Raw genomic sequence first — 19,210 nt, forward strand, 5'->3', positions numbered from 1 at the left:
CTCGCGAGAGCGCGGCGCCCCGCGAGACTGCCCCGCGCACGCGCGCAGCCCCGCCCCGTGGCCTGAGGGAGCGGAGTCGCGGCGGCGCCGGGGTCGGACCGGGCCGGGATTGTTCCCGGGGCCGGGATCGCTCCTGGGGCCGAGGCTCGGGGAGAGTCCGGACGCGCCCCCTTCCTCCCCTCCTCTCTCTCCCGTGGTAGTCGCGGGACGGGCGCAGACAGGCCCTGTGGGGCCGCCGAGGCCCAGCCCGGCTCACTCCCGCCATGTCCCTCATCCCGGGCCTCTCCCGGCCCCTGCCCTCATAGGAGTTTGATTCCCACAGCCCTGCGGGTCCCCGCAGCCCCGCTCCCCTCCTGGCCCCGGGGTTTGTGCCGGGTGCCCCGGTCGGGCCTTGGGCACCTCCACAAGTCGCTGGGAGTGGCTGCTGACACTGCTGCTCAAGGCCGCTACAGCACCCTGCGCCTCCCGCCTCTGCTGCGTTGTGCGGGCACCTTCGGGCTCGGCCCCGGAGCCAGAGCACCTCATCGCCTGCTAACACAGCCACACACGCAAACAGGTGAATGTGAGCTTTAGACAGAGTTTTACACAAACGTTTGGCCGGTGGTGACACATTAGTGAGCAAATATTAGCCAGAAGCTACAGCAATAGATCGGAACTGCAAGGCTGAACTAGAATGAGAAACGCAAATCTGTGTTCAGGCAAAGTTATTGCTCAGCTGCAGCAGCACCAAGTTGGAATTAATAGAGACTTTCCATGTTATTGTGTGGGACTTGTGACATTCCCCCCAGGGCTTTTGGCACCCTTGCAGAAGATTCAGTGTGTGTGTGTGACTGATTTCTCTGTCCCAAGGAAGCTCTGAGGTTTTGGGGGGATGCACAGTAGAGCAGCATGGCTGATCAGTGCTGGCACTGCCACGCTCAGTGGGCTGTGTGACAGCTGATTCCAGGACAGCTCTGGACAGGGCACTTGGAGGAGACTGGGAAATATTCAATGCTCTTCAAACCTGCCCGTTTCTTATTGACACGTGCCTGCAGCAGGCGGTGGGTATGTGAGAGTGTAAATGAGTAACTTGGAGGAACCACAGTCATGGGCAGGATTGTCCTTCCTAAATCACTGATTTGTCCAAGTATTTTTCTGTGAAAAGTTCCTGATTTGCCTCTTATCTTTTTGTTCATAGCAGTTGGGAATTAATACTAAATACCCACTTAAAAACTCCAAATTGTGTCACACATGAAGTGGAAAAATCCATCGGTGTTGGGACTTTGCCCTTTTGATGTCCCTAATCTGAGGCTCTCAGAAGTTTTTCCGTTAGGAGTTCCCAACGGACAGGCACCCTTGGCTGTTAGCGTTGGGCAATCCCAGCGTGTGCAGTGCCTGGTGGTCAGACACAGGGCTCTGTCCGGGTCACAGCCGCAGCCTGTGTCACACACACGGGGACCAGAACTGCTGGAACCTCCTGTGGCTTCATTCCTCACAGCCCGAGGAGGAGGAGGAGGAGGGCTGGATGAGCAGCTCCTCAGCATTTGCACCATGCCTTGCTGCACAGCCAGCTCTCCTGGGCAGACCTTGCTCTGCCAGTACCTAACTGGGGGTGGAAGCAGCAGAACAGATATTTCCAGTTTGTCTGAAGGACAGTATGCTCTGAGAAAAAAAACCCTAAAATACTATTTAATAGTTCAGGGGGATTTTCTTGAGCATATAGTTACTCCTGGCTATTTATAGCACTGTTATTTAAATATCCCGAAAGATCCTGTCATCAGAGGTTTTTTCATGATTCCTTTGAAGAACAAACCCATACTTATTTGAACAAGTCACATCATGAGAGTTGTTTTTGTACCCTTTCCACCCACACAAGCCTAGGAGTGATTTTCGTTTGAGAGCTGGTTGAGCAGAGGAGCAGGCAGCTGAGGAGCCCCTGTTGCAAGGCACGAAGGACTCACACCTGAGAGCTGCAGCTCGGCTAGGGGGACAGGCAGGTCCCTGCTCCGAGAGGGGCCCAGCTGCAGAGCTTGGCTCTGGCCCTTCGTTCTGTCACACAGGTGGCTCATCCTTCACTCAGAGCTGAGTGCGGGTGTTCTGTCCCTGGCCTTAGAGGGGCCCAAGGGGAGGACAGACTCACATTTGGTCATGGTGTAAGTGACCAAGCAGAATCCAGTCCTACACAAGGGCCTAAGGGAACGGGAATCTCACCTGGGACACTGCTGGGGCACCTTCACCAGCAGCTCTGAGCCATCCTGGGCTCAGCCATCAACAGCTTGCTTTTCCTCCTTGTGCAGTGTTCAGCTCCAGAACAGAATCCATTCCCCAAGTTCAAGTAAGTTCTGCATTGTTACTTTATTATTTTCCTTTGTAAAATATTTCAGCAGCATCAGCTGGGTAGGGATTTTGAAGCTATTTCCTTAGACAGAATTGCCTGCTCCAACAGTGCAATTTTCCCCTAAATACAGTTTTTCCAACTGCATACATAACTAAAATAAGACTCTCCTTTCATTCCTTCCCTGTGGCTACAGTGTAATTGTGATCTCGAGTAGCTGGGAGGTTCCACTGTTCAAAAGAGGAACTTTAGGAACGTTTTTGACAGCAGTGATTGAGCACGTGCTGCCCAGGAGCTGGCTCCTGCCTGGATCCCACTCCAGGTCCAACTCAGAACTGAGGAACATTTCCTCTGAATAAAGAAAATGAAATTTAACAGTTCACACACTGCTGCTGTTCCACTGGTGCAGCCCCGGCCGGCAGCAGCAGCACAACAGGAATCACCTGTCCAGGTGTCTGCAGGTCTGTCTGTTCACCGTGCAGGAACAATAAGATGTCTCAGAAGAAGTCAATGCAGTCACACTTTAATGTGTCTTTACATCCTTTTACGATTCACAAAGTCAGAATATAAGTACTTATACACTTGTAATGGGGAAGTAATGTATCCCCCTAAAAGAAAAATAGATGTGATTAATCATTTGTCAGAGAAGTTGCCTGACAGCTGAAACCTCAAGCTTCTAGGCAAAAAAAGCTCAAATAGACAAATTATACTGAATTGTTCTTTAAAGACCAAGCAGCTGTTTTATTACAATATTAAATTTACATTTTAAAAAGAAATATTCTGATTTATTATTCAGTTATGATAATCTTATTAAAGTGACATGAAATTCATGACAATGGGCTTTTTTCTTCCTCAGTCACCACAGGCAATCTCAGATCTGTGCAGGATCCCACACCCAGAGCAGCACCAGTCTGGGAAGACAAACCCCAGACACTCAATTTTAACTGGAATCTGAATTTCCCCAGAAATGTGGGGTGTTGGGCTCTGTAACTGGGCTGGGTGCCTTGGTTCAGCCCCAAAGAACCCACCCAAACTTGTTCCAACAGAGAGAGGACATCAGCGTCCACCACCTTCACCCTGCAGCCCCGGAATGACCTCCAAACAACTGGGAGCAGGTTGAATTTACATTTTACTTCAAAAAAAAAGGGGGAATACATACATGAGGGGAGAATGGGGTGAACAATAATTATCTGAAAGCAGGTTTCCACCACTGTGACCCACAGCTCCCAGCAGCCTGGGGCCAGCAGGCTCTCCAGGCTGGCTTTGTGAGCACGGCCAGGACTGGCATCATGGAAACCCCTGGGAAGCTGAGGCCGATGGAAGCAGTGAGATCATACACAGGGTGAGTGTGTCGGACACAGCTTCTGCTTTAAATGATGGAATGCACCAGCAGGAGGGAGAGGAGTAGTTAACAGTTACTAACACTAGAATAATCAAATTTGTATGTTATACATATACAGCAACTAACTGCTTTACAAAAAAAGCAAAATAATACAATATATTGTCACATGTATTTACAGTGTAGTAAATATACTTTTCTGTCAAATTTTACACAAAACCTATTTACAGGTGAATATACTGCATAAAAAAAAAGGTGGGACCAACACTCTGAGTGACTGTCTGTGGTTTGTTGCATAACAATAGGACGTGCTTTGTGACTTCGGAAAAAATTAACCTTAGAATGAAACAGAAAAAGCCCTAAAACCTACAACCCGGGTCAGGTCAGAGCCAGCCCTGGCACGAGCCAGGGGCTCAGCCCTCAGACTCAGTGAAACGTTCCCTGTCCTGGGAAACCTCATGCATGGGAAAGCAGAAACGTCGGCATCATTACAGGTAGGTTATGCACTATTCAAATACTACTGAGTTATCTTTAAGTCAGGGAAAATACAAACACAAACAGAATGTTAATTGTCCTTACAGTACTGAGCTGTGGTCAGTGTGGGGCAGGGAAGGGCTCTGAGCCAGGGGGCCACACACGCTTCCCGGGAGGGCGTTCCATGGTCCACGTGTTCCAATGGGATTTTTCTGAATTGTAAGTTTTCATGTCAGAGCACAGGGACTCTGGGGCTGCAGCTCCAGCCCTCAGCAGAGCCTGGAGCAGCAGAGCCTGGAGCAGCAGGCACTGCCAGTGGCCCGCGGGCTGCCCGGAGCGAGGGGCACTGGGGACCCTGGGATGGGGCTCCCTGTCAGGTCAGGGCTCACACCCACACTGTCACCAGCAACAACCTGCTGCTCACCAGAGAACAGAGCAGCAGGTGGAGAAAGGATGGAGCAGCCCGGGATGGGAGCAGAGCTCCCAGGGATGGGATGGGATGGGATGGAGAGTGCTCAAACAGGGAAAGAACAAAGGAAGGAGGACGTGAGAAAGAAAAAGAGGCAAATCCCAGCAGTGGCTGCTGGAGGGAGCAGGAGAGCGATGTACTGACAGTAAGGCACTCAACAACTAATTACTGATGGGAGTTTAATCATTACACAAAGGCCATGGTTCCCTGGGAGCCAAGCACAAGCTTCCCAAGCACCAGTACTAGGAGACAACGTTCCTGTCTATCAGGGCCCACGATCCCAAAGCCAACCTTGGCCAGCAGCAGTCCTTACACCCCAATTCACCCATTACCTGGCACAGGTGTCTGATACCTCTGCCAGAGTCCAGGCCCTCTCACTGAACCTCTCACACAGGGAAAACTCCAACCAACTCCTTCCAGGAAAGAGGAAATTCATTTTGTTCACTGACTTTAGGAAGAGACCATTTTCTCCAGCTGGGACTGACAGGCTGGAGTAGTTCTCACAGGGAAGGTGACTTTGATCCCTGTCCCCTCTGCTGCCACATCTCTGTGCTGCAGAGAACACAGCAGTTCTGATGGAGGGACACTTCTGACATGGGCGATGCACAACAGTGAAGGCCTTGCTCTCTGCCCACACAAAGTCAGTCAGGCAGTTCCTCTGGAATTACTGTTCCTGTTTGCAGGAGACCTGCTCATATGAGAAACAACTGAAAACAGCACACCACCTTTACAAGAGGTTGTTTTCCTCCTACATACAAATCCTCAGGCTTCTACAATTCCTTGTCCTCAGCAAAACGGGAAGGGCTGAAACCAGCTCGACTGGGCACAACCCAGTGCAAACCCCAGTGACACCAGGGGTGGCTCCTCACAATCTGAGCTGTGAGGTGACAATGGTTTCTAACCTGGGGACCCCAAAGCCAAGGCTTGAGGCCCTGCTCTGTCCCTGGGCCCAGCTCAGCCTCGTGGCCCTGCTTAGACCCCACTCTGTGTCACCAGTGACCACGTTCCTGCCCTGGCGCCTGCACCACCCGAGTGAGGCATCTGGGTAATTGCACCAGTTCACCTTTCTAGCCTGTTTATTCCATGACTTGTAATTCTATGTTTTCCTCTTGTTTTGGCAAACTACTTGCATATGAAGTTTGTGTTCATAGTTTTTCCAGGACTGTAAACAAATTAAAGAAATTGTTATTTTATGAATCAATACAATAAAGGTATTTTTATTTACATAAATGTTACATTGTTACTGTGTGGATACATGGGAATTATGTGCTATAGCAATAAATTGGAACCCTTAATTGTACCATTCTCTAATAATTTAGCTGTGGAGTTTGATTTACTGAAAGCCACTAACGATTGCACTGGAGGACTGGCTTTTATCTAATGGATATACTTTTTTTTCCTTTAAAGCCATTGAAGGATTGTTAACTCCTACCCCAGCAGAGGGATGTGAAACCGGGAAGCGGATCTGTTTCTGAGCAGGAGCCGTGTGAGCCCCAGGGACACAGCCCCTGCCTGGACTCCAGCCCGCGGGGCACTGGCACCCGCAGCGGGACCCCACGGGCACTCGGCACGCACACGGCAGGCACTGCCGGCACGGCACCACGCACAGCACACCGGCACGGCACGGGCACGCGGCACCGGCACCACCGGCACAGGGCACCACCGGCACGGCACTGCGGCATGGCACCACCGGTACGGGCACCACGGCACGGGCACCACTGGCACAGGACACTGCGGCACCGGGCACCATGGCACGGGCCTGCCGCACGGCAATGCGGCACAGCACCACTGCACGGGCCTGCCGCACGGCCCCACGGCACCGCGCACGCGCATGCGCACCGCTCCTGCCACCGCCGCGTCGACCGCACCGCAGCCTCAGGTTTGTGTGGGCCCCGCGGGAGCCCTGAAGCCGCCCGGGAGGGGCCTGCGCCTCCGCCACACCTCCCTGGGACTGGACACAGTGTCAGTTAATTTAAATTCATGTACCTTGAGCGGACGTGGCTGTTTCTGTCCCTGCTCGGGCAGCACAGGGGCAGCTTTGCCACACACTATCCCCCAGAGCCGGGTATGAATCCATCCCATTTTCCCTCCATTCCCCACTGGATATTCTGCCAGGAGCTCTTGAAGGTGCACATTGTTGGGAAGGGCAGAACTAAAGCAGGTGCTACAATGACAGCTCGAGGCTCAGTTCCCAGGGATTTTCCCCTGTACAACTTCCTCAGGGAAGATAAAGTACAGCCAAAAAAGAAAAAAAAAAAAAAAAAAAAGCTTTGGGAAAAAAGCCAGTTTGTCCAGTCTGGTCCATGTACAGTCCAAGTGTGTGAAGCTTGGTCTGGGGAATGAGGGACTCCTGCAGCCTCCTTTTCCTCTCCCCTTTATTGCTAATTACCTGAAATTTAACCTAATCCACCACTTCTGTTAAGCTCCTTGTACTGCAGCTATCATGAACTTCTCAGTGTGGTAAAAAAAAAAGTACACAGCTAAAATCTTATAGTTTGGATTAAAACCAGGGTTAGAGAAACTTCCCTGGCTCAGGAAGCCACTATTACCTTGAGGCGTGCAAACGGGGTTAAGGATCAACACTTCCCTTAGCAGGAACACCTGAGGCCAGAGCAGACATGGCAGGGCTGGGGAATGGCTTTGGACTGGAACAGGACGCGGCTCTGCAGCGCTACCGAACTGCAGCCTGGCCCGGGGCACAGGCGTGGCTCTGAACACGGCTGGAGCCCGGCAGGGGATGAAGGAAGGCGTTAACTCAGGCAGTGGGTCAGGAGTTGATCATCTGGCAACGCGGCTGGATGGGAACTGTACAGGTCAAGTGCAGCATCACACCCGGTGGAGGGCCCTTCGCGAGGGGCCGCGCGTGTCAGTCAGGTCCGAAAATAAAAAAATAAAATTAAAAAGCGACAATCACACGATCTTTTTGATGCTGTGACGCTTGAAGCTGCCGGCGCTTCGCTGCTTCTGCACTTGGCTGGCGGAGCCGTGGCGCATCCTCCCGCTGTTGGCGTGGCCGGCGGTGGGCGAGAGCTCCACGTTCTCCTTGTCGATCCCTGCGGAGACACGAGCGCCGCGCTGAGCCCGCCGCCGGCAGCCCCGCGGATCCCGGAGGGGCCGCTCCCCGACGCCCGACCCCGCCGAGCTCCGCCCGCCTCCCCCGGGACGAGTTTCAAAAGAACCAAACAGATCGGTGACAGGGAAGGGCTGCAGAGCCGCCCGCTCCTGCCCTCCAGCCTGTGCGGCCGGCAGGGGACAAAGGGAGAGTAAAACCAAGAAAACTTGGCGGTCTGGCTGGAAACAAGTCTGCTTAAGTGAAGGAAGGAGGAAAACACAAACCACCAAACTGACTCTTAATGAGTAAAGAAACAGTTGCCTAAGGAGGGTCTTGAAAGGACACAGGCACAGAGAAACTGAGGCTGGGTCTCCTCATGAAAACTGCGCTGAGTTCAGCCCCACCAGTGGCAGGAAGACTTGTGGGGCTCAGGATGAGAATGGCACCAGACAGGTTTGTGCCCATAAACTTAGACCCTTCTGAGAAGTTTTGCATGTCCTCTGCAGGACCTTGTCCTTCAGAGCAAAACTCTGTTATGCTTTGCTAAAAGTCTCCCATCAAACAAACCTCAAAACTGAAGTGCTTTAGTGAAGACCCCACACTGACACAACAGCACCACCCAACGCCAGCGTTAGAGCCCTCAGCAGTGGCTTTGGGCACTGTCACTGCACACCCAACAGCCCGGGGCTGGCTCAGCGCAGCCCTGCTCCTGAGCAATTGCTGCTCGTGAGACTGTGCTGGGAGTTAACCCTGCAGCAGCCTCTGCGTGCAGCTGCCACGCTGAGTCTGTCAGGGGAGTGCTCACCAACACCTCAGCAATGAAGAGCACGATGGGTGGTTTTATGCAAGAGGATACAACTACAATCAGCAGCAAAAATTAGGATGTCTGACAGCAAATAGAAAGGTTAGAACAAAGTTCTGTTATTGTAAGTGACATATTCACAATTATGTGCAAGAAATTAACTGGTGTTGGCATTAGTGAGAACAAAGAACACCTTCCACACTCAGCACGGGGACAATGTGAGGGCTCAGGCCAGAGCCTGCACCTTCCTCTCCTGGTGTGGGTGGCAGCACAAAACTCCCAAACTATGCTGAGGACAGGGACAATCCATGGGCACGAGCAAAAACCCCTCTTCTGCAGCTTTTTCTTACTTCTCCACACAAAGCAGAAATGCAGAAGCATGCAGCTCCTGATTTCCTGCCCCACTGTCTGCTGCAGTTTAGTCCAAACTCGTGTCTGTTTGCCCGTGGGTCCCTGCAGTCAGAGCTGAGTCCTGGCCAACCTAAGGAGCTCACACCAAACCGTTCATTTCAGCTTCACACGTGCAGCAGAGTGATTTCCATATTAAGCATCCCTCTTGTTGCCAGATTTATTCTCAAGGCTGTGGGTGACTTTGTCATCCCCCAAGAAATGCACCAGCTTAGCACTTGCTGAAGCCATTCCCGTGTCAGAAACTGCTGCTCATGCCACAGCCCGGCCCTGACGCAGCTCAAGCAGCATTTCGTGCAAATATGATGAAAGAAGAGAGTACCTGGATGAGGCAGCTGCATGAAAACTGCAGACTTAGAGCAAGGCAGAGAAGCTTCACAGACACAGAATGAAAGAAATAAACATAAGTGAATAATGTCCATGAGACTGGGAAGTGGAGGGAGAGGAACAGAGATGGTGACAGACAAAACATTTCTAAACAATGATCTTGCATAGTTGTTTCCAGATGCAAGAAATGAATTTTTCATGTATCTGCAACTTAGTATTTGTAGCCATAATAAAAAAACTCACTTGGCTGAAAATGTTTCTTTTAACGAAGTGCTGCTGAACACGTGGCCTTCACACTGGTGTTTTAAATTTAATTTCCAAGCAAACAGTGCTCAGAGTGCCAGCAGTGTGCTGTTTCAGACTCACTATTAACCTGAACAAGTTCCCTAGTTCCCAACTCTGTTTGTGGAGACTCTTAACCAGCCTTTGACAAAAGCCATCTGTTTGCACAGCACTTGGAAGGAATGTCTGACGAGTTGGATTAATTCCTTCCTCTCAGCTTGTAAAGGAAGAGGGAATGGAAAGTGGGGCAGAAGGAAGGAGGACATTTGCAGAGCAAAATGCTTCTTTCCCTTGCAGAGAGCCCAATCCTGCACCACCACCTCATCCTTGGAAAGGAACTGCTGGAGCTGCCACCGATGCTGTTCCAAAGGGAAAGATGCTGCCCAGAATGTCCTTCCACACTGACTGCAAGGTATGTTCCCAAAGAAACCCCCGTTCCCAAATAATCCCAACAGCCTTGCCTTACTCCTGCTGCTCCTCTGAACCCTGAACAAACCATCTCAGTGCCTGTGAGCCAGGGATCCCCTGCAGGACACATGTTCCAATACAGGTGCTGCTGTTCTGATGCCCTTAATTCTCTTCCCTTCACATGGAGCGACCTGGCAGACAATCCAGGATCTGAATCAACAGGGTAACAGCTCAGGAACTATTTAATATTCGTTTGACTCCACAATGCACCAATGTTTGACACATTAACACATCCAAAGAGCCAAGGAAGCTCCTAAAGCAGGAAATTCCCCATTTCCCCCACCCAGATGGAACCAGAAGAGGCACTGACCTGGGGAGTGCTGGGAAGTGGCAAGTGAGGTCATGGAGTTGGAGAGATTGAGGTTTGCAGTGATGCTGAGCTGGCTCTGCACCGCTGGAGGATATGGAGAGGTGGGGGTCAGGAGAGATTCTTCACTGGTTTCCTCATCAATTCCAGGCAAATAGATGTCAATCAACGCATCCAGGAACTTTACGATGAGTTCTGCATAGTCTGGGATTTGGGTTTGCTGTGGGAGATAGGGGGAAAAAAAGTTGTTCCTTCCACTGTCAGTTTGAGCTTTGCTCCAGAGCTCACTCTCAAGTCCCTCTGTTTTGCCTGCAGATTTTCAAGAGCATTTGATGTACCAGTAAAAACTCAATTTGTGGCCTTGTCCAGACCAATCTAACTGTCCACACTGCAGACCAGGTGTCAGTGTGACCTCAGTGTGTGGGAGCCCAGGGCAGGAAAAGGGGCTGCAGAGCCCCTGCCCCAGCCCCACACCTGGGCCACCTCCCTTGGGATGGCTGGACACACGGGCAGTGCTCCACTGGTTCTGCTCCAACACAAAATTTAGCCTCCTGGAATCATCACTCTTACTAAATTAACCCCTACCCTGCCAGATAAATGTAATGAACTGACCCTGGGAGCAGGAAAAGCTGCACTCACACACCTGGCTGCTTTTACCCCACTTTGGTAACTTATCTATCACAGCACCTGCTGCAGGCCCAGCGCTGGTTGTAGCCCTGGAGGTGCCCTGATGCTCTCTCCTCACTCATATGAGGATGATGCTCCTTATGAGCATCTTTGCTGCAGCCAACGTGCCCAGAAAGGTCAAACAGCCCAGACCCCACAGAGCTCTTACCTTGGAGAAGGGGCCAGCAAACCTCCACAGCCCATTAAATCCAAAACCTGCAACAACAAATGGAACACCACCATGAAAGCCCAGCTCCCACCTGGCAGAGAACAGAGAGTGCTCCCAGTACAGCACTTTTTTAAAAAACAGGAAAAATATTTACTCTGTAGATAGGATGTTTGGTATTGGGGTGGAGACTCCTCATGGTACACAACACTCTGCACAATCCCATGAATTGGATTCAACAAGTTTGGGTCCTGGCACAGCGATAAAAGGGTATTGATCTTGGAATCCAATAAATTATGCCTGAGGAAAGGAAAAGTGGCTTAGTTTTTGGTCATTAAATAAAATAAACCTGCAGTTCCCAACTGACTTTAGCAACCAGCACTTCAGGTGGGATTTTTGCCCCAGCAGTGATTTCAGAACACAATTCCCAACTCTGTTCCATGAGGACTCTAATGATGTGCTCAGGTCGGTTTGTGAACACCTGCTCTGACAGCTGGGTTTCCTTTACACATATTCACTCCAGCAAAACTACAACAGGTGTCTAAAGAAACACCCAAAGAGCACCTGCACTAGGCTTTAAATCAGATTTGAAACACCCGGGGCACAAATTAAAATCAACCAGCATGGAGAGACTGCAGCCTGTAACCTCCATGTGAGCTAGTGCCTCGTAGAGCTAGTGCTCCTGGACCAGAGAGCTCTAAAGAAGAGCCATTGTAAAAGAAGAGTTATTGTAACCACAACTTCAGGTACTCACACAACAGGAAAGACCTTTGGGAAGACAACGCTGGCCTCTGCTAGATACTCGTAGAGGATGCGCTGGTCGAACTCGTCCGTGGTGTATTTCACCAGCGTGGCCTGCCAGGGAAGGAGCTGTTAGTGCCCTGGGTGTTACAGCCTTTGCTGAAAGGGCTCAACATTTCTGACTACCAGAAAGCAGTGCTAGAAAAGATTGATTTATGTCTCTGTTGAGAAACAACAGGACCAGTTGGCAACAATTCGTCTTTTGCCAATAAATATATCTCATCAGTGTTTTACACAACTGAGCGTAGCTGGAGTGGGAACTGCAGTGGTACAGCTGAAGAAAGTGCTACCAGACTGCACCTCTGACTAGTTAATGACTTTTAAACTAGATCATCCTGGGATTCCAATAATGCTCATTTCTTTTAAACTATAATGTATTAATAACCTTTTGTTATACAAAATAGTTTGTCATAAACTAGCCAGGAAAAACTCCAAGGAACATGTTTGTTTTGCTGGGAGTTAAAAGGACATCAGAAAATAGCAGACAACACACAGAAGAAAGCTTACAAGAACTGTAAGCAGCAGAGCTTGAGTTTTTGGGTCAGTCAGAACTTCTTCATCCAGGAGGACGTTTGACTCGGAAACAGAAACTTTCCGGAGGTGTGGGTGCTGCTGTGGTGATATTCTCTGGGTTTCTGCCAGATAAAAAAGAGCAACTCATCCAGAGCAAAAGAAACCCAAAGCAAGACAGAATCAGGTTCTGCACACCGGAGTCAGTCATGTGCAAACCTCAGAGCTCGCCGGCCCCGTCACAAAGGTCAAAGCAACGACTGCGCTGGAGGGCAGCAGCACTGCACCACTACATGGGATGTGTTATCAGATGGCAAACAAAAACCCCAATTTCCTCTTCAGTGAAATACAGGCCCAGGGGTGTAAGTACCAAATTTAGGGTCAGGCAGATACAAGAGAAGAACCCTGGTCTTGCATTGCAATTGGGGGTGAGGGCACAGGAAGCAGATGGGGGAGAAGATGAAGAGAGGCATTCCAGGCATCAGCTCACGTTCCATCTCCTGCAGGAATTTGCAGCTGGGGCTTATTAACTTATAGAAGGCCAAATGCTATTTATTTCATTGCACGCTTATATGCAGTCCTTTAGAGCTGCCCCTGATTCTGCACCTGTAAACTGAGCAGCTCCAGTGCAGCTGCCAAAGATATGAAGGCTGCACCCTGCAGAAGCCATTGCTAAGAAAAGTGCTTCTCCCTTACCTTGGAGTAACCTTGGTAAGTAAACACTGAATTTAGAAATAGCCCTTTGTATAGATATACAAAGCGTTTGCAATTAGTATTGTTCTTAAAATGTTAGTCCTGTGTCTCACCCATTTCATAATCATTTTCGGCTACTCTCCTCATTTTGGGAGGCGTTGTGATTCCAGATTCCATGTCTTGCCTTTTAGGAGCCTTTGTGTCCGATATCAAATGGTCAAAACTTTTCCTTGTACCTAAAAACAATTTATCAAGCAATTAAAAACATTAAACCTAAATCCATACTCTAACTTTTTCTGATTTTCTGACCAAGCTACTCCCCTATCTACCATGTGTTGACAGGAATCTGTGGACCTTTTCACCATTTTCAGGGATGGGACAGAAAATACGATCACACCATGCCGCTCTCCATCACAGCTTCCAGAGTGCTTCACAATACACAGGAGGGAGCATGCAATTAGTCAGGGGGGCATGCCATGGACTCCTGGCCCCCACACGGAATACACATGCCAGGACGTGGTTACTGAAAAGGAAGCAGGAAAGGGCTGGAATGAAGGAAATGCCCCTGTTCTTCCACCTGTGTAACGCCAAAGGGCTTCCACAAGTTCTGCAAAGCAACTCAGCTTGTTCCTCTGATACATGAGTTTGTTGTAAACATGATGCACTGAGAAGCCATGAGTACAAATCACATTGTTTACACACATCTACCATGTTCTGGGACCAACTCCTCCAGCCCCAACCAGAGCACTCAATGGAGCAGCTAAAAATCCACCTCCTGGGTTTGCTGGAAAGGGCTGGGAGCACAAAACTGGCACTAGGCACCTTCGGGAAATGGAATATCTTGTTTTCTCCACTCCAACATGCACATCTTGAGCATCGCTCTTGCTTCCCCCATCATGGCCAAAAGAACTGAGTCCTCTTTAACTGTCCAGTGCCCTGAAATTTGCATTTTGCAGAAACTGCATTTATTCCTCTCAATCAGGAATACGCCCTTAAAGCCAGAACTAATACAAGAACATTTTTTCTCCAGTAACGCTTCCCAGGGTATTCTGTAGACAGATCAATAAATTAGTTATGTTAATAACCTAGAAGCTTTTTAGTGTTGGCTTGTGAAGGCTGCCCCATGTCCAAGCTCATGGATTTCCGGGTGCGAGGGCTGATCTGTCCCACTGTTGGGTAACTGGCAGCCAGGTGTCTGTCTGACCCCTTGGGGGATGACCAGGGCTGGTGTTCCTTTAGTGTCCTGAAAGTGCAGAGAAATTCAATTAAGAAAATCTTAAAACTATGCTATTTAGGCAGAGCTTTTTCAAGCAGCCAAACTATCCTTTCTTAAACCCATCTTTCCTACCTGGTTAATTCCCCCAAAACACATAACAAATAGCAATTACTTTGCTTGCAAAGATGTCTGGGCTACTGAAAACAAATAATCTGATGTGAATGTGATGCTGAAGGGATAAAAAATAAAGCCATGAAAAGAACACAAGCAAATCAGCCTATGGGGTAAGATGAAATATATTTTGTCATCAGCCACTCCAATCTCAGTGCTAAAAAGAGAGATCATGAGTGAAGTGCTCCCTGTTGAGGACACAGGCTCTCCTTGGCACTTCCAGTTGATTTCCTGGCTGATCTCTCTGGCTGCACACAGGCTGTAACAAGGTGTCAAGGTTTCCCAGTGGGACAGACAGCTCCATGCCCTGGAGCTCTTAAAAGGACAAACAAAATGTTCCTCTAAAATATAAATGAGATTAAATCAGGTCTCGTAGAAAGATTTTAGCAAAAGGCGTAACAGCCTCCAGAGCAGTTAAGCTCTGAAAACTAAATCTGCATGAATTGCACATCCAAATTTCTGTGACTCCTGACCCCAGTGTAAGGAGGAAATTGCCCAGGAGCCCCCACAGCCCAAGGACTCAGCGCTATCAGTGGGGCTCAGCTCACTCCCTACAGGAACCAGGCTTTGCAATGCAGGTAACTGATCTAAAAGTGAGACAACCAACCTATAGCTAGTGTCACTGTGATGGATGGGGAATGTGTCCATGGGAACATTTTCCATTGACACGTCTGTCAGCAAGAGAGACTTCCTGTGCTTGAGGCTGCAGCGGCTCCGCACCTCCTCCGACACCGTCAGCAGGGCTGCGAACACACACAAGGCAAGGCAAGGCAAGGCAAGGCAAGCTTTCACAGCAGAACAGTCAGCAGGGAAACAATATTCCAGCCCTCTGCATTTCTTACAGGCATCAGCGTACCTTTACACCAACACCACTGAGCTGCAGCTACACCTTAGGGAATGTACAGATTAAAACCAGATAATTTAAAAAGAATTCTGTTTCCCAGCCAGTTACAATGACAAGATTTACAAATTTGCCCTCACATGCTCATAATTTCTATGTCCAGACCACTGGAAACTTGAAGGCTGTCAGGCATACACTGGATTATTTACACCAAGAAACCTCCAGCCTCCCTGAAGAAGTGCCAAAGCTGTAGAGGATGTGCTGTGCTGGCAAAGCCCTCAGCCCCCAAAAAGCCTTCCCAGTGTGCCCACCCTGACCACACTCCTGTCCACCAATTACAAGTTTTCTTTGTGCTGTACAATTTTAGCAAGCTGAAGGAATCCCACAATAACCAGTCCTTTTCAGTCAGCTCAGCCTGGAAAGGAGGTTTGGCTCATTACCTGCCAGGTAAGCCACGCTCTGGGTGTTCACCTCGAACTTGTCACAGTTCCTGTGTTTGTTAACCAGAGCAAGGAGTGTGTGCAAAATCCTCACTGTTCTTGCTACAGTGGTAGGGGAAGGATGCCTGTACCCTAAGAAACAAAAGATTGTATTTAACTTCTGAATCCATATTTATGAAGCACTAATATTTTGAAAGCATTTATAAATATTTTCCAGCACGTTCTCAGACATTCCATCTCAAGGGTAAGAGAGCACAGTGCTACCAGAAATGGCACATTTAAGACTAATTCTTTTTACCCCTCCCTCAAAACTGCATAATTTCAAATGTCTGTGCATACATTATATCTGTTATCTCACAAATCAGTCTTCTAAAAATCCCAGTGAGCCTGAGCACAGACAAACAGGGAGAGATATTCTTGGAGGAAGAAGTAAAAGACTGCAGCAAATGAAGCTCTGCACTCTGTGACAGTTCAGAACTTTTAGCAGCAGCACTAAAGACCTTCACAGGAGACATATAAAGTAAAACTGGTGAAGTCTTTTAATCCAAGAGTGTTTAATTCTGTACCTACTCTGTAATCCAAGTTACTCAAAATCCATCACCCAATGTGGCCCCTTTATCTCTTGACTTGTTTTTATTCCTGAAGTAAGAGCCATCTCAAACAAAGAGCATTATGCACTCTTACCTTTCAGGAGATGTCCCACTAGTGCAAAGTTAAAGTTGGAGTTGAAATTTAGCCCAACAAAATGATCCATCTGTTTGCAGTGCCATTCGAGCGGTCTCCTGATCTCCATGAACACTTCTTCTGGGCTCTGACCCACAAAAACAAAATACAAAAGCACCTTAGTTGAAGTTACTCAGGACATGTCAAGTTTGTTGTGTTTTTTGTTTAAGTGGCAGAACAGTTCTTTCAGAGGCTACAGGAAAATATCAAACACTTCCTCACAGATCACATCTGGACATTTCTGTTCCAGTTTCCAACCAAGTAATGACAACTTCTCTGCACACCTTTATCTGTGGATATGACCCGAGTGTAACAATTTCTAATGCAAATTCAGGTTTAGTTCACAAGGACAAAGCTGGTTTTCCCCTTTTCTGCAGCTCTGAGGGCTGCAGGAGCGCAGGCTGTGGGCTCACCTTGTCGTTGAACACGCGCAGGCTGTCCAGGGTGTGCAGGTTCTGCTCCAGCAGGGCTGTCCCTGCCGAGTACAGGTTCACCTCATCCAGCTGCAGCACGGCCATGGCCACCCAGAACAGAGCCTTGTGCATAGGGGAGTCCTGCAGGGAGAGAAAGAGCCACCCCTGCCCCTTAGAGCCAGTTCCTGCAGGTGAAGGAACAGCCAGGATGGAGGGCAGGGTTTGTCCCCCTTGTAGCAGGTTTTGTCCTCAGCCACACCCATTCCAAGGGAACAGATGCTCTCATGGACCTGTTAATGCACTTCACAGGTGAACAGTAGAAAGGAAATGAATTTCAAGCCTTGTTTGCAACTCCCAAGCCATTCCTGCTCACCCCCATCCCTTCCTTGCTCAGTGTCAGACCCACCCTGCCGTGCACCAGCCTGAGCAGAAATGGGTCTGGTTCTGCATCTGAACATGGACGGCAGCTCTGCACACAGCACTGGCCAGGCACCTCCTCCTCACACCAGAGCCACACACAGGAGTTACTGAGCACACGCCGGGTGCCCTGAGCAGAGCTGTTTGCAGAGCAAGTTCCACTCACACCAGGAGCTGCTTGTCCCTGCAGTGCCCCCAGTGCCCTGAGGCAGAGCCTGGCAGTGACCCAGGCTGGCTGCAGGAGCAGCCCCCACACGTGGCGGGCAGGGCAGCAGCACTCCCAGCTCAAGCTGCACGGGAGCCTGTGGGAGGAACGGGCACAGCCTGGGCACAGCCTCTGCCCAACTGCCAGGGCCCCGCTCCGGGAACAGAACAGAACAGAACAGAACATTCCCAGCATTTCTCAAGCCTTTGCACTGGTCCCACAATCTGCCACACTTCCCATATGTGCTCCTTCCACGCATGAATCACAGTGAAGTGGGAACTTCAGAAACCCCACCATTTAACTTGTATTTCTGAGATCACACCCATAATCACAATTAACAAAATACATTCTCTGTTTATTCAAAAGGGCGGTGATTTACCTTGTTAAGAAGAGGCTGCAGCTTGGTGAGGGCTATAACTGTGGCTTCTATTAGAACTTGGCTATTATAATTATCAGGGCCTTTTAAACAGCTCTCAAGTCCCTGTTTGAAAAAAGAGAGTAATTAAAAATACAACCATAATTACATTTTGCTTTGTAAAAAGAAGATCAAAGATCTCCACAATAACTGTTTTTCTCAATTACTTACAAAGCCTGAGTTCATTTTAAACCAACTCTCAAGAAGTTTTCCAAATGGAGATTTAGACAGCAGAAATAAATGTATGACTGCACAATGTACCCTAACAGTCGGGCTGCAGGGGGTTGTAAGAGCTGTAGAAAAGCTCTTTTATCATTTAGACACGATTCAATTAAAGTTTGTGTCTATAAAACTCTAATGAAATGCTTAAAGGACACATATTTAGTACATTTTTAACCTGCTGTGGAACACAACCTGCTTTAGAATGATGGAACATCATTGTCAGGCCAGGCACCTGCTTCAAAGTTTTCTGATATAAATCAGCTCTTTACTATATTTACCTACCACACATGAGGTCATTCACTTCCTTTAAGCAAAAGGAAGCTATGCATCATGTGCATGCTGATAAATGCCTCAACAGAAAATTTCTCATTTATTCAAATACCGACTGCTGGATCTACCTGTGTCGGGAGTTTTAAACTCAATACTGAGACCTATCGATACTCTAGAAATCACAGCAGTGATGGAACTCATTCAATTTAAATTCAGAAGCCACCAAATCCATTTAAATTCAGAAGCTTGACCTACAGAAAGTGTATTTCCAATCAGTTCTACACAAGAATATGCTAGAAAAAACATTTATCTTAAAATTATGCCAGATTCTATATTTGATGGGAAAATAAAGCTAAAAATAGCTACTTTATGAGTCACAAAGGAAAAGAGACAGACCCATATACCTTGCTGAGAATTCGGATTATTTGTTTTATTTGTCCATGAGACACTCGTTTACTTATACAGCCAAAGACAACCAGTGCTCTTGGCTGCAGGGAGGGGTTGTACTGGAATGCAAACCTGTGAAGAAACAGAGCACATTGCATTAAACAACACACATACAACAAAATATACATAACAAAAAGATGAGAACTCTGGGTGTACTGCACAGGCACGGAGGGCTCAGGGTTTGCAATCTGACTTACTTTTGAGCTAGTTCAGTCCACTGGTCCAGCCACTTGCATGTTGGAATATCCCTCATACAAGCCTAAAGAGAATTAGATTGTTTGAATAGATGTAACGTGGAGAAAATGTATTTGTACAACTGGGAATGTGCAGAGGTTTGGCTCTCAGAAATCAG

At 48.7% G+C, this 19,210-nt stretch overlaps 1 protein-coding gene across 3 annotated transcripts in view; it reads right to left on the bottom strand.

Annotated features, from left to right (window-relative positions):
* Nucleotides 1–6,467: 6,467 nt before the first annotated feature.
* NF1 (neurofibromin 1) overlaps nt 6,468–19,210 on the bottom strand; it is a 71,140-nt gene continuing 58,397 nt past the window's right edge. For 2 of the 3 annotated variants that reach the window (XM_064728953.1, XM_064728952.1), the window contains 15 exons: nt 19,056–19,117; nt 18,816–18,930; nt 17,884–17,985; nt 16,883–17,023; nt 16,431–16,557; nt 15,747–15,878; nt 15,073–15,208; nt 14,164–14,321; nt 13,192–13,314; nt 12,383–12,510; nt 11,829–11,929; nt 11,232–11,374; nt 11,078–11,124; nt 10,246–10,462; nt 6,468–7,649 (listed from right to left, as the gene is read on the bottom strand). In XM_064728953.1, the coding sequence (XP_064585023.1) occupies nt 7,507–7,649; nt 10,246–10,462; nt 11,078–11,124; nt 11,232–11,374; nt 11,829–11,929; nt 12,383–12,510; nt 13,192–13,314; nt 14,164–14,321; nt 15,073–15,208; nt 15,747–15,878; nt 16,431–16,557; nt 16,883–17,023; nt 17,884–17,985; nt 18,816–18,930; nt 19,056–19,117 (1,875 nt within the window). In that variant the 3' untranslated portion in view covers nt 6,468–7,506. The remainder of the gene's footprint in view (nt 7,650–10,245; nt 10,463–11,077; nt 11,125–11,231; nt 11,375–11,828; nt 11,930–12,382; nt 12,511–13,191; nt 13,315–14,163; nt 14,322–15,072; nt 15,209–15,746; nt 15,879–16,430; nt 16,558–16,882; nt 17,024–17,883; nt 17,986–18,815; nt 18,931–19,055; nt 19,118–19,210) is intronic. The other variant, XM_064728954.1, reaches the window with a different exon arrangement.

Source organism: Zonotrichia leucophrys, chromosome 19 (genome assembly GCF_028769735.1).
Source record: "Zonotrichia leucophrys gambelii isolate GWCS_2022_RI chromosome 19, RI_Zleu_2.0, whole genome shotgun sequence".
NCBI lineage: Eukaryota > Metazoa > Chordata > Aves > Passeriformes > Passerellidae > Zonotrichia > Zonotrichia leucophrys.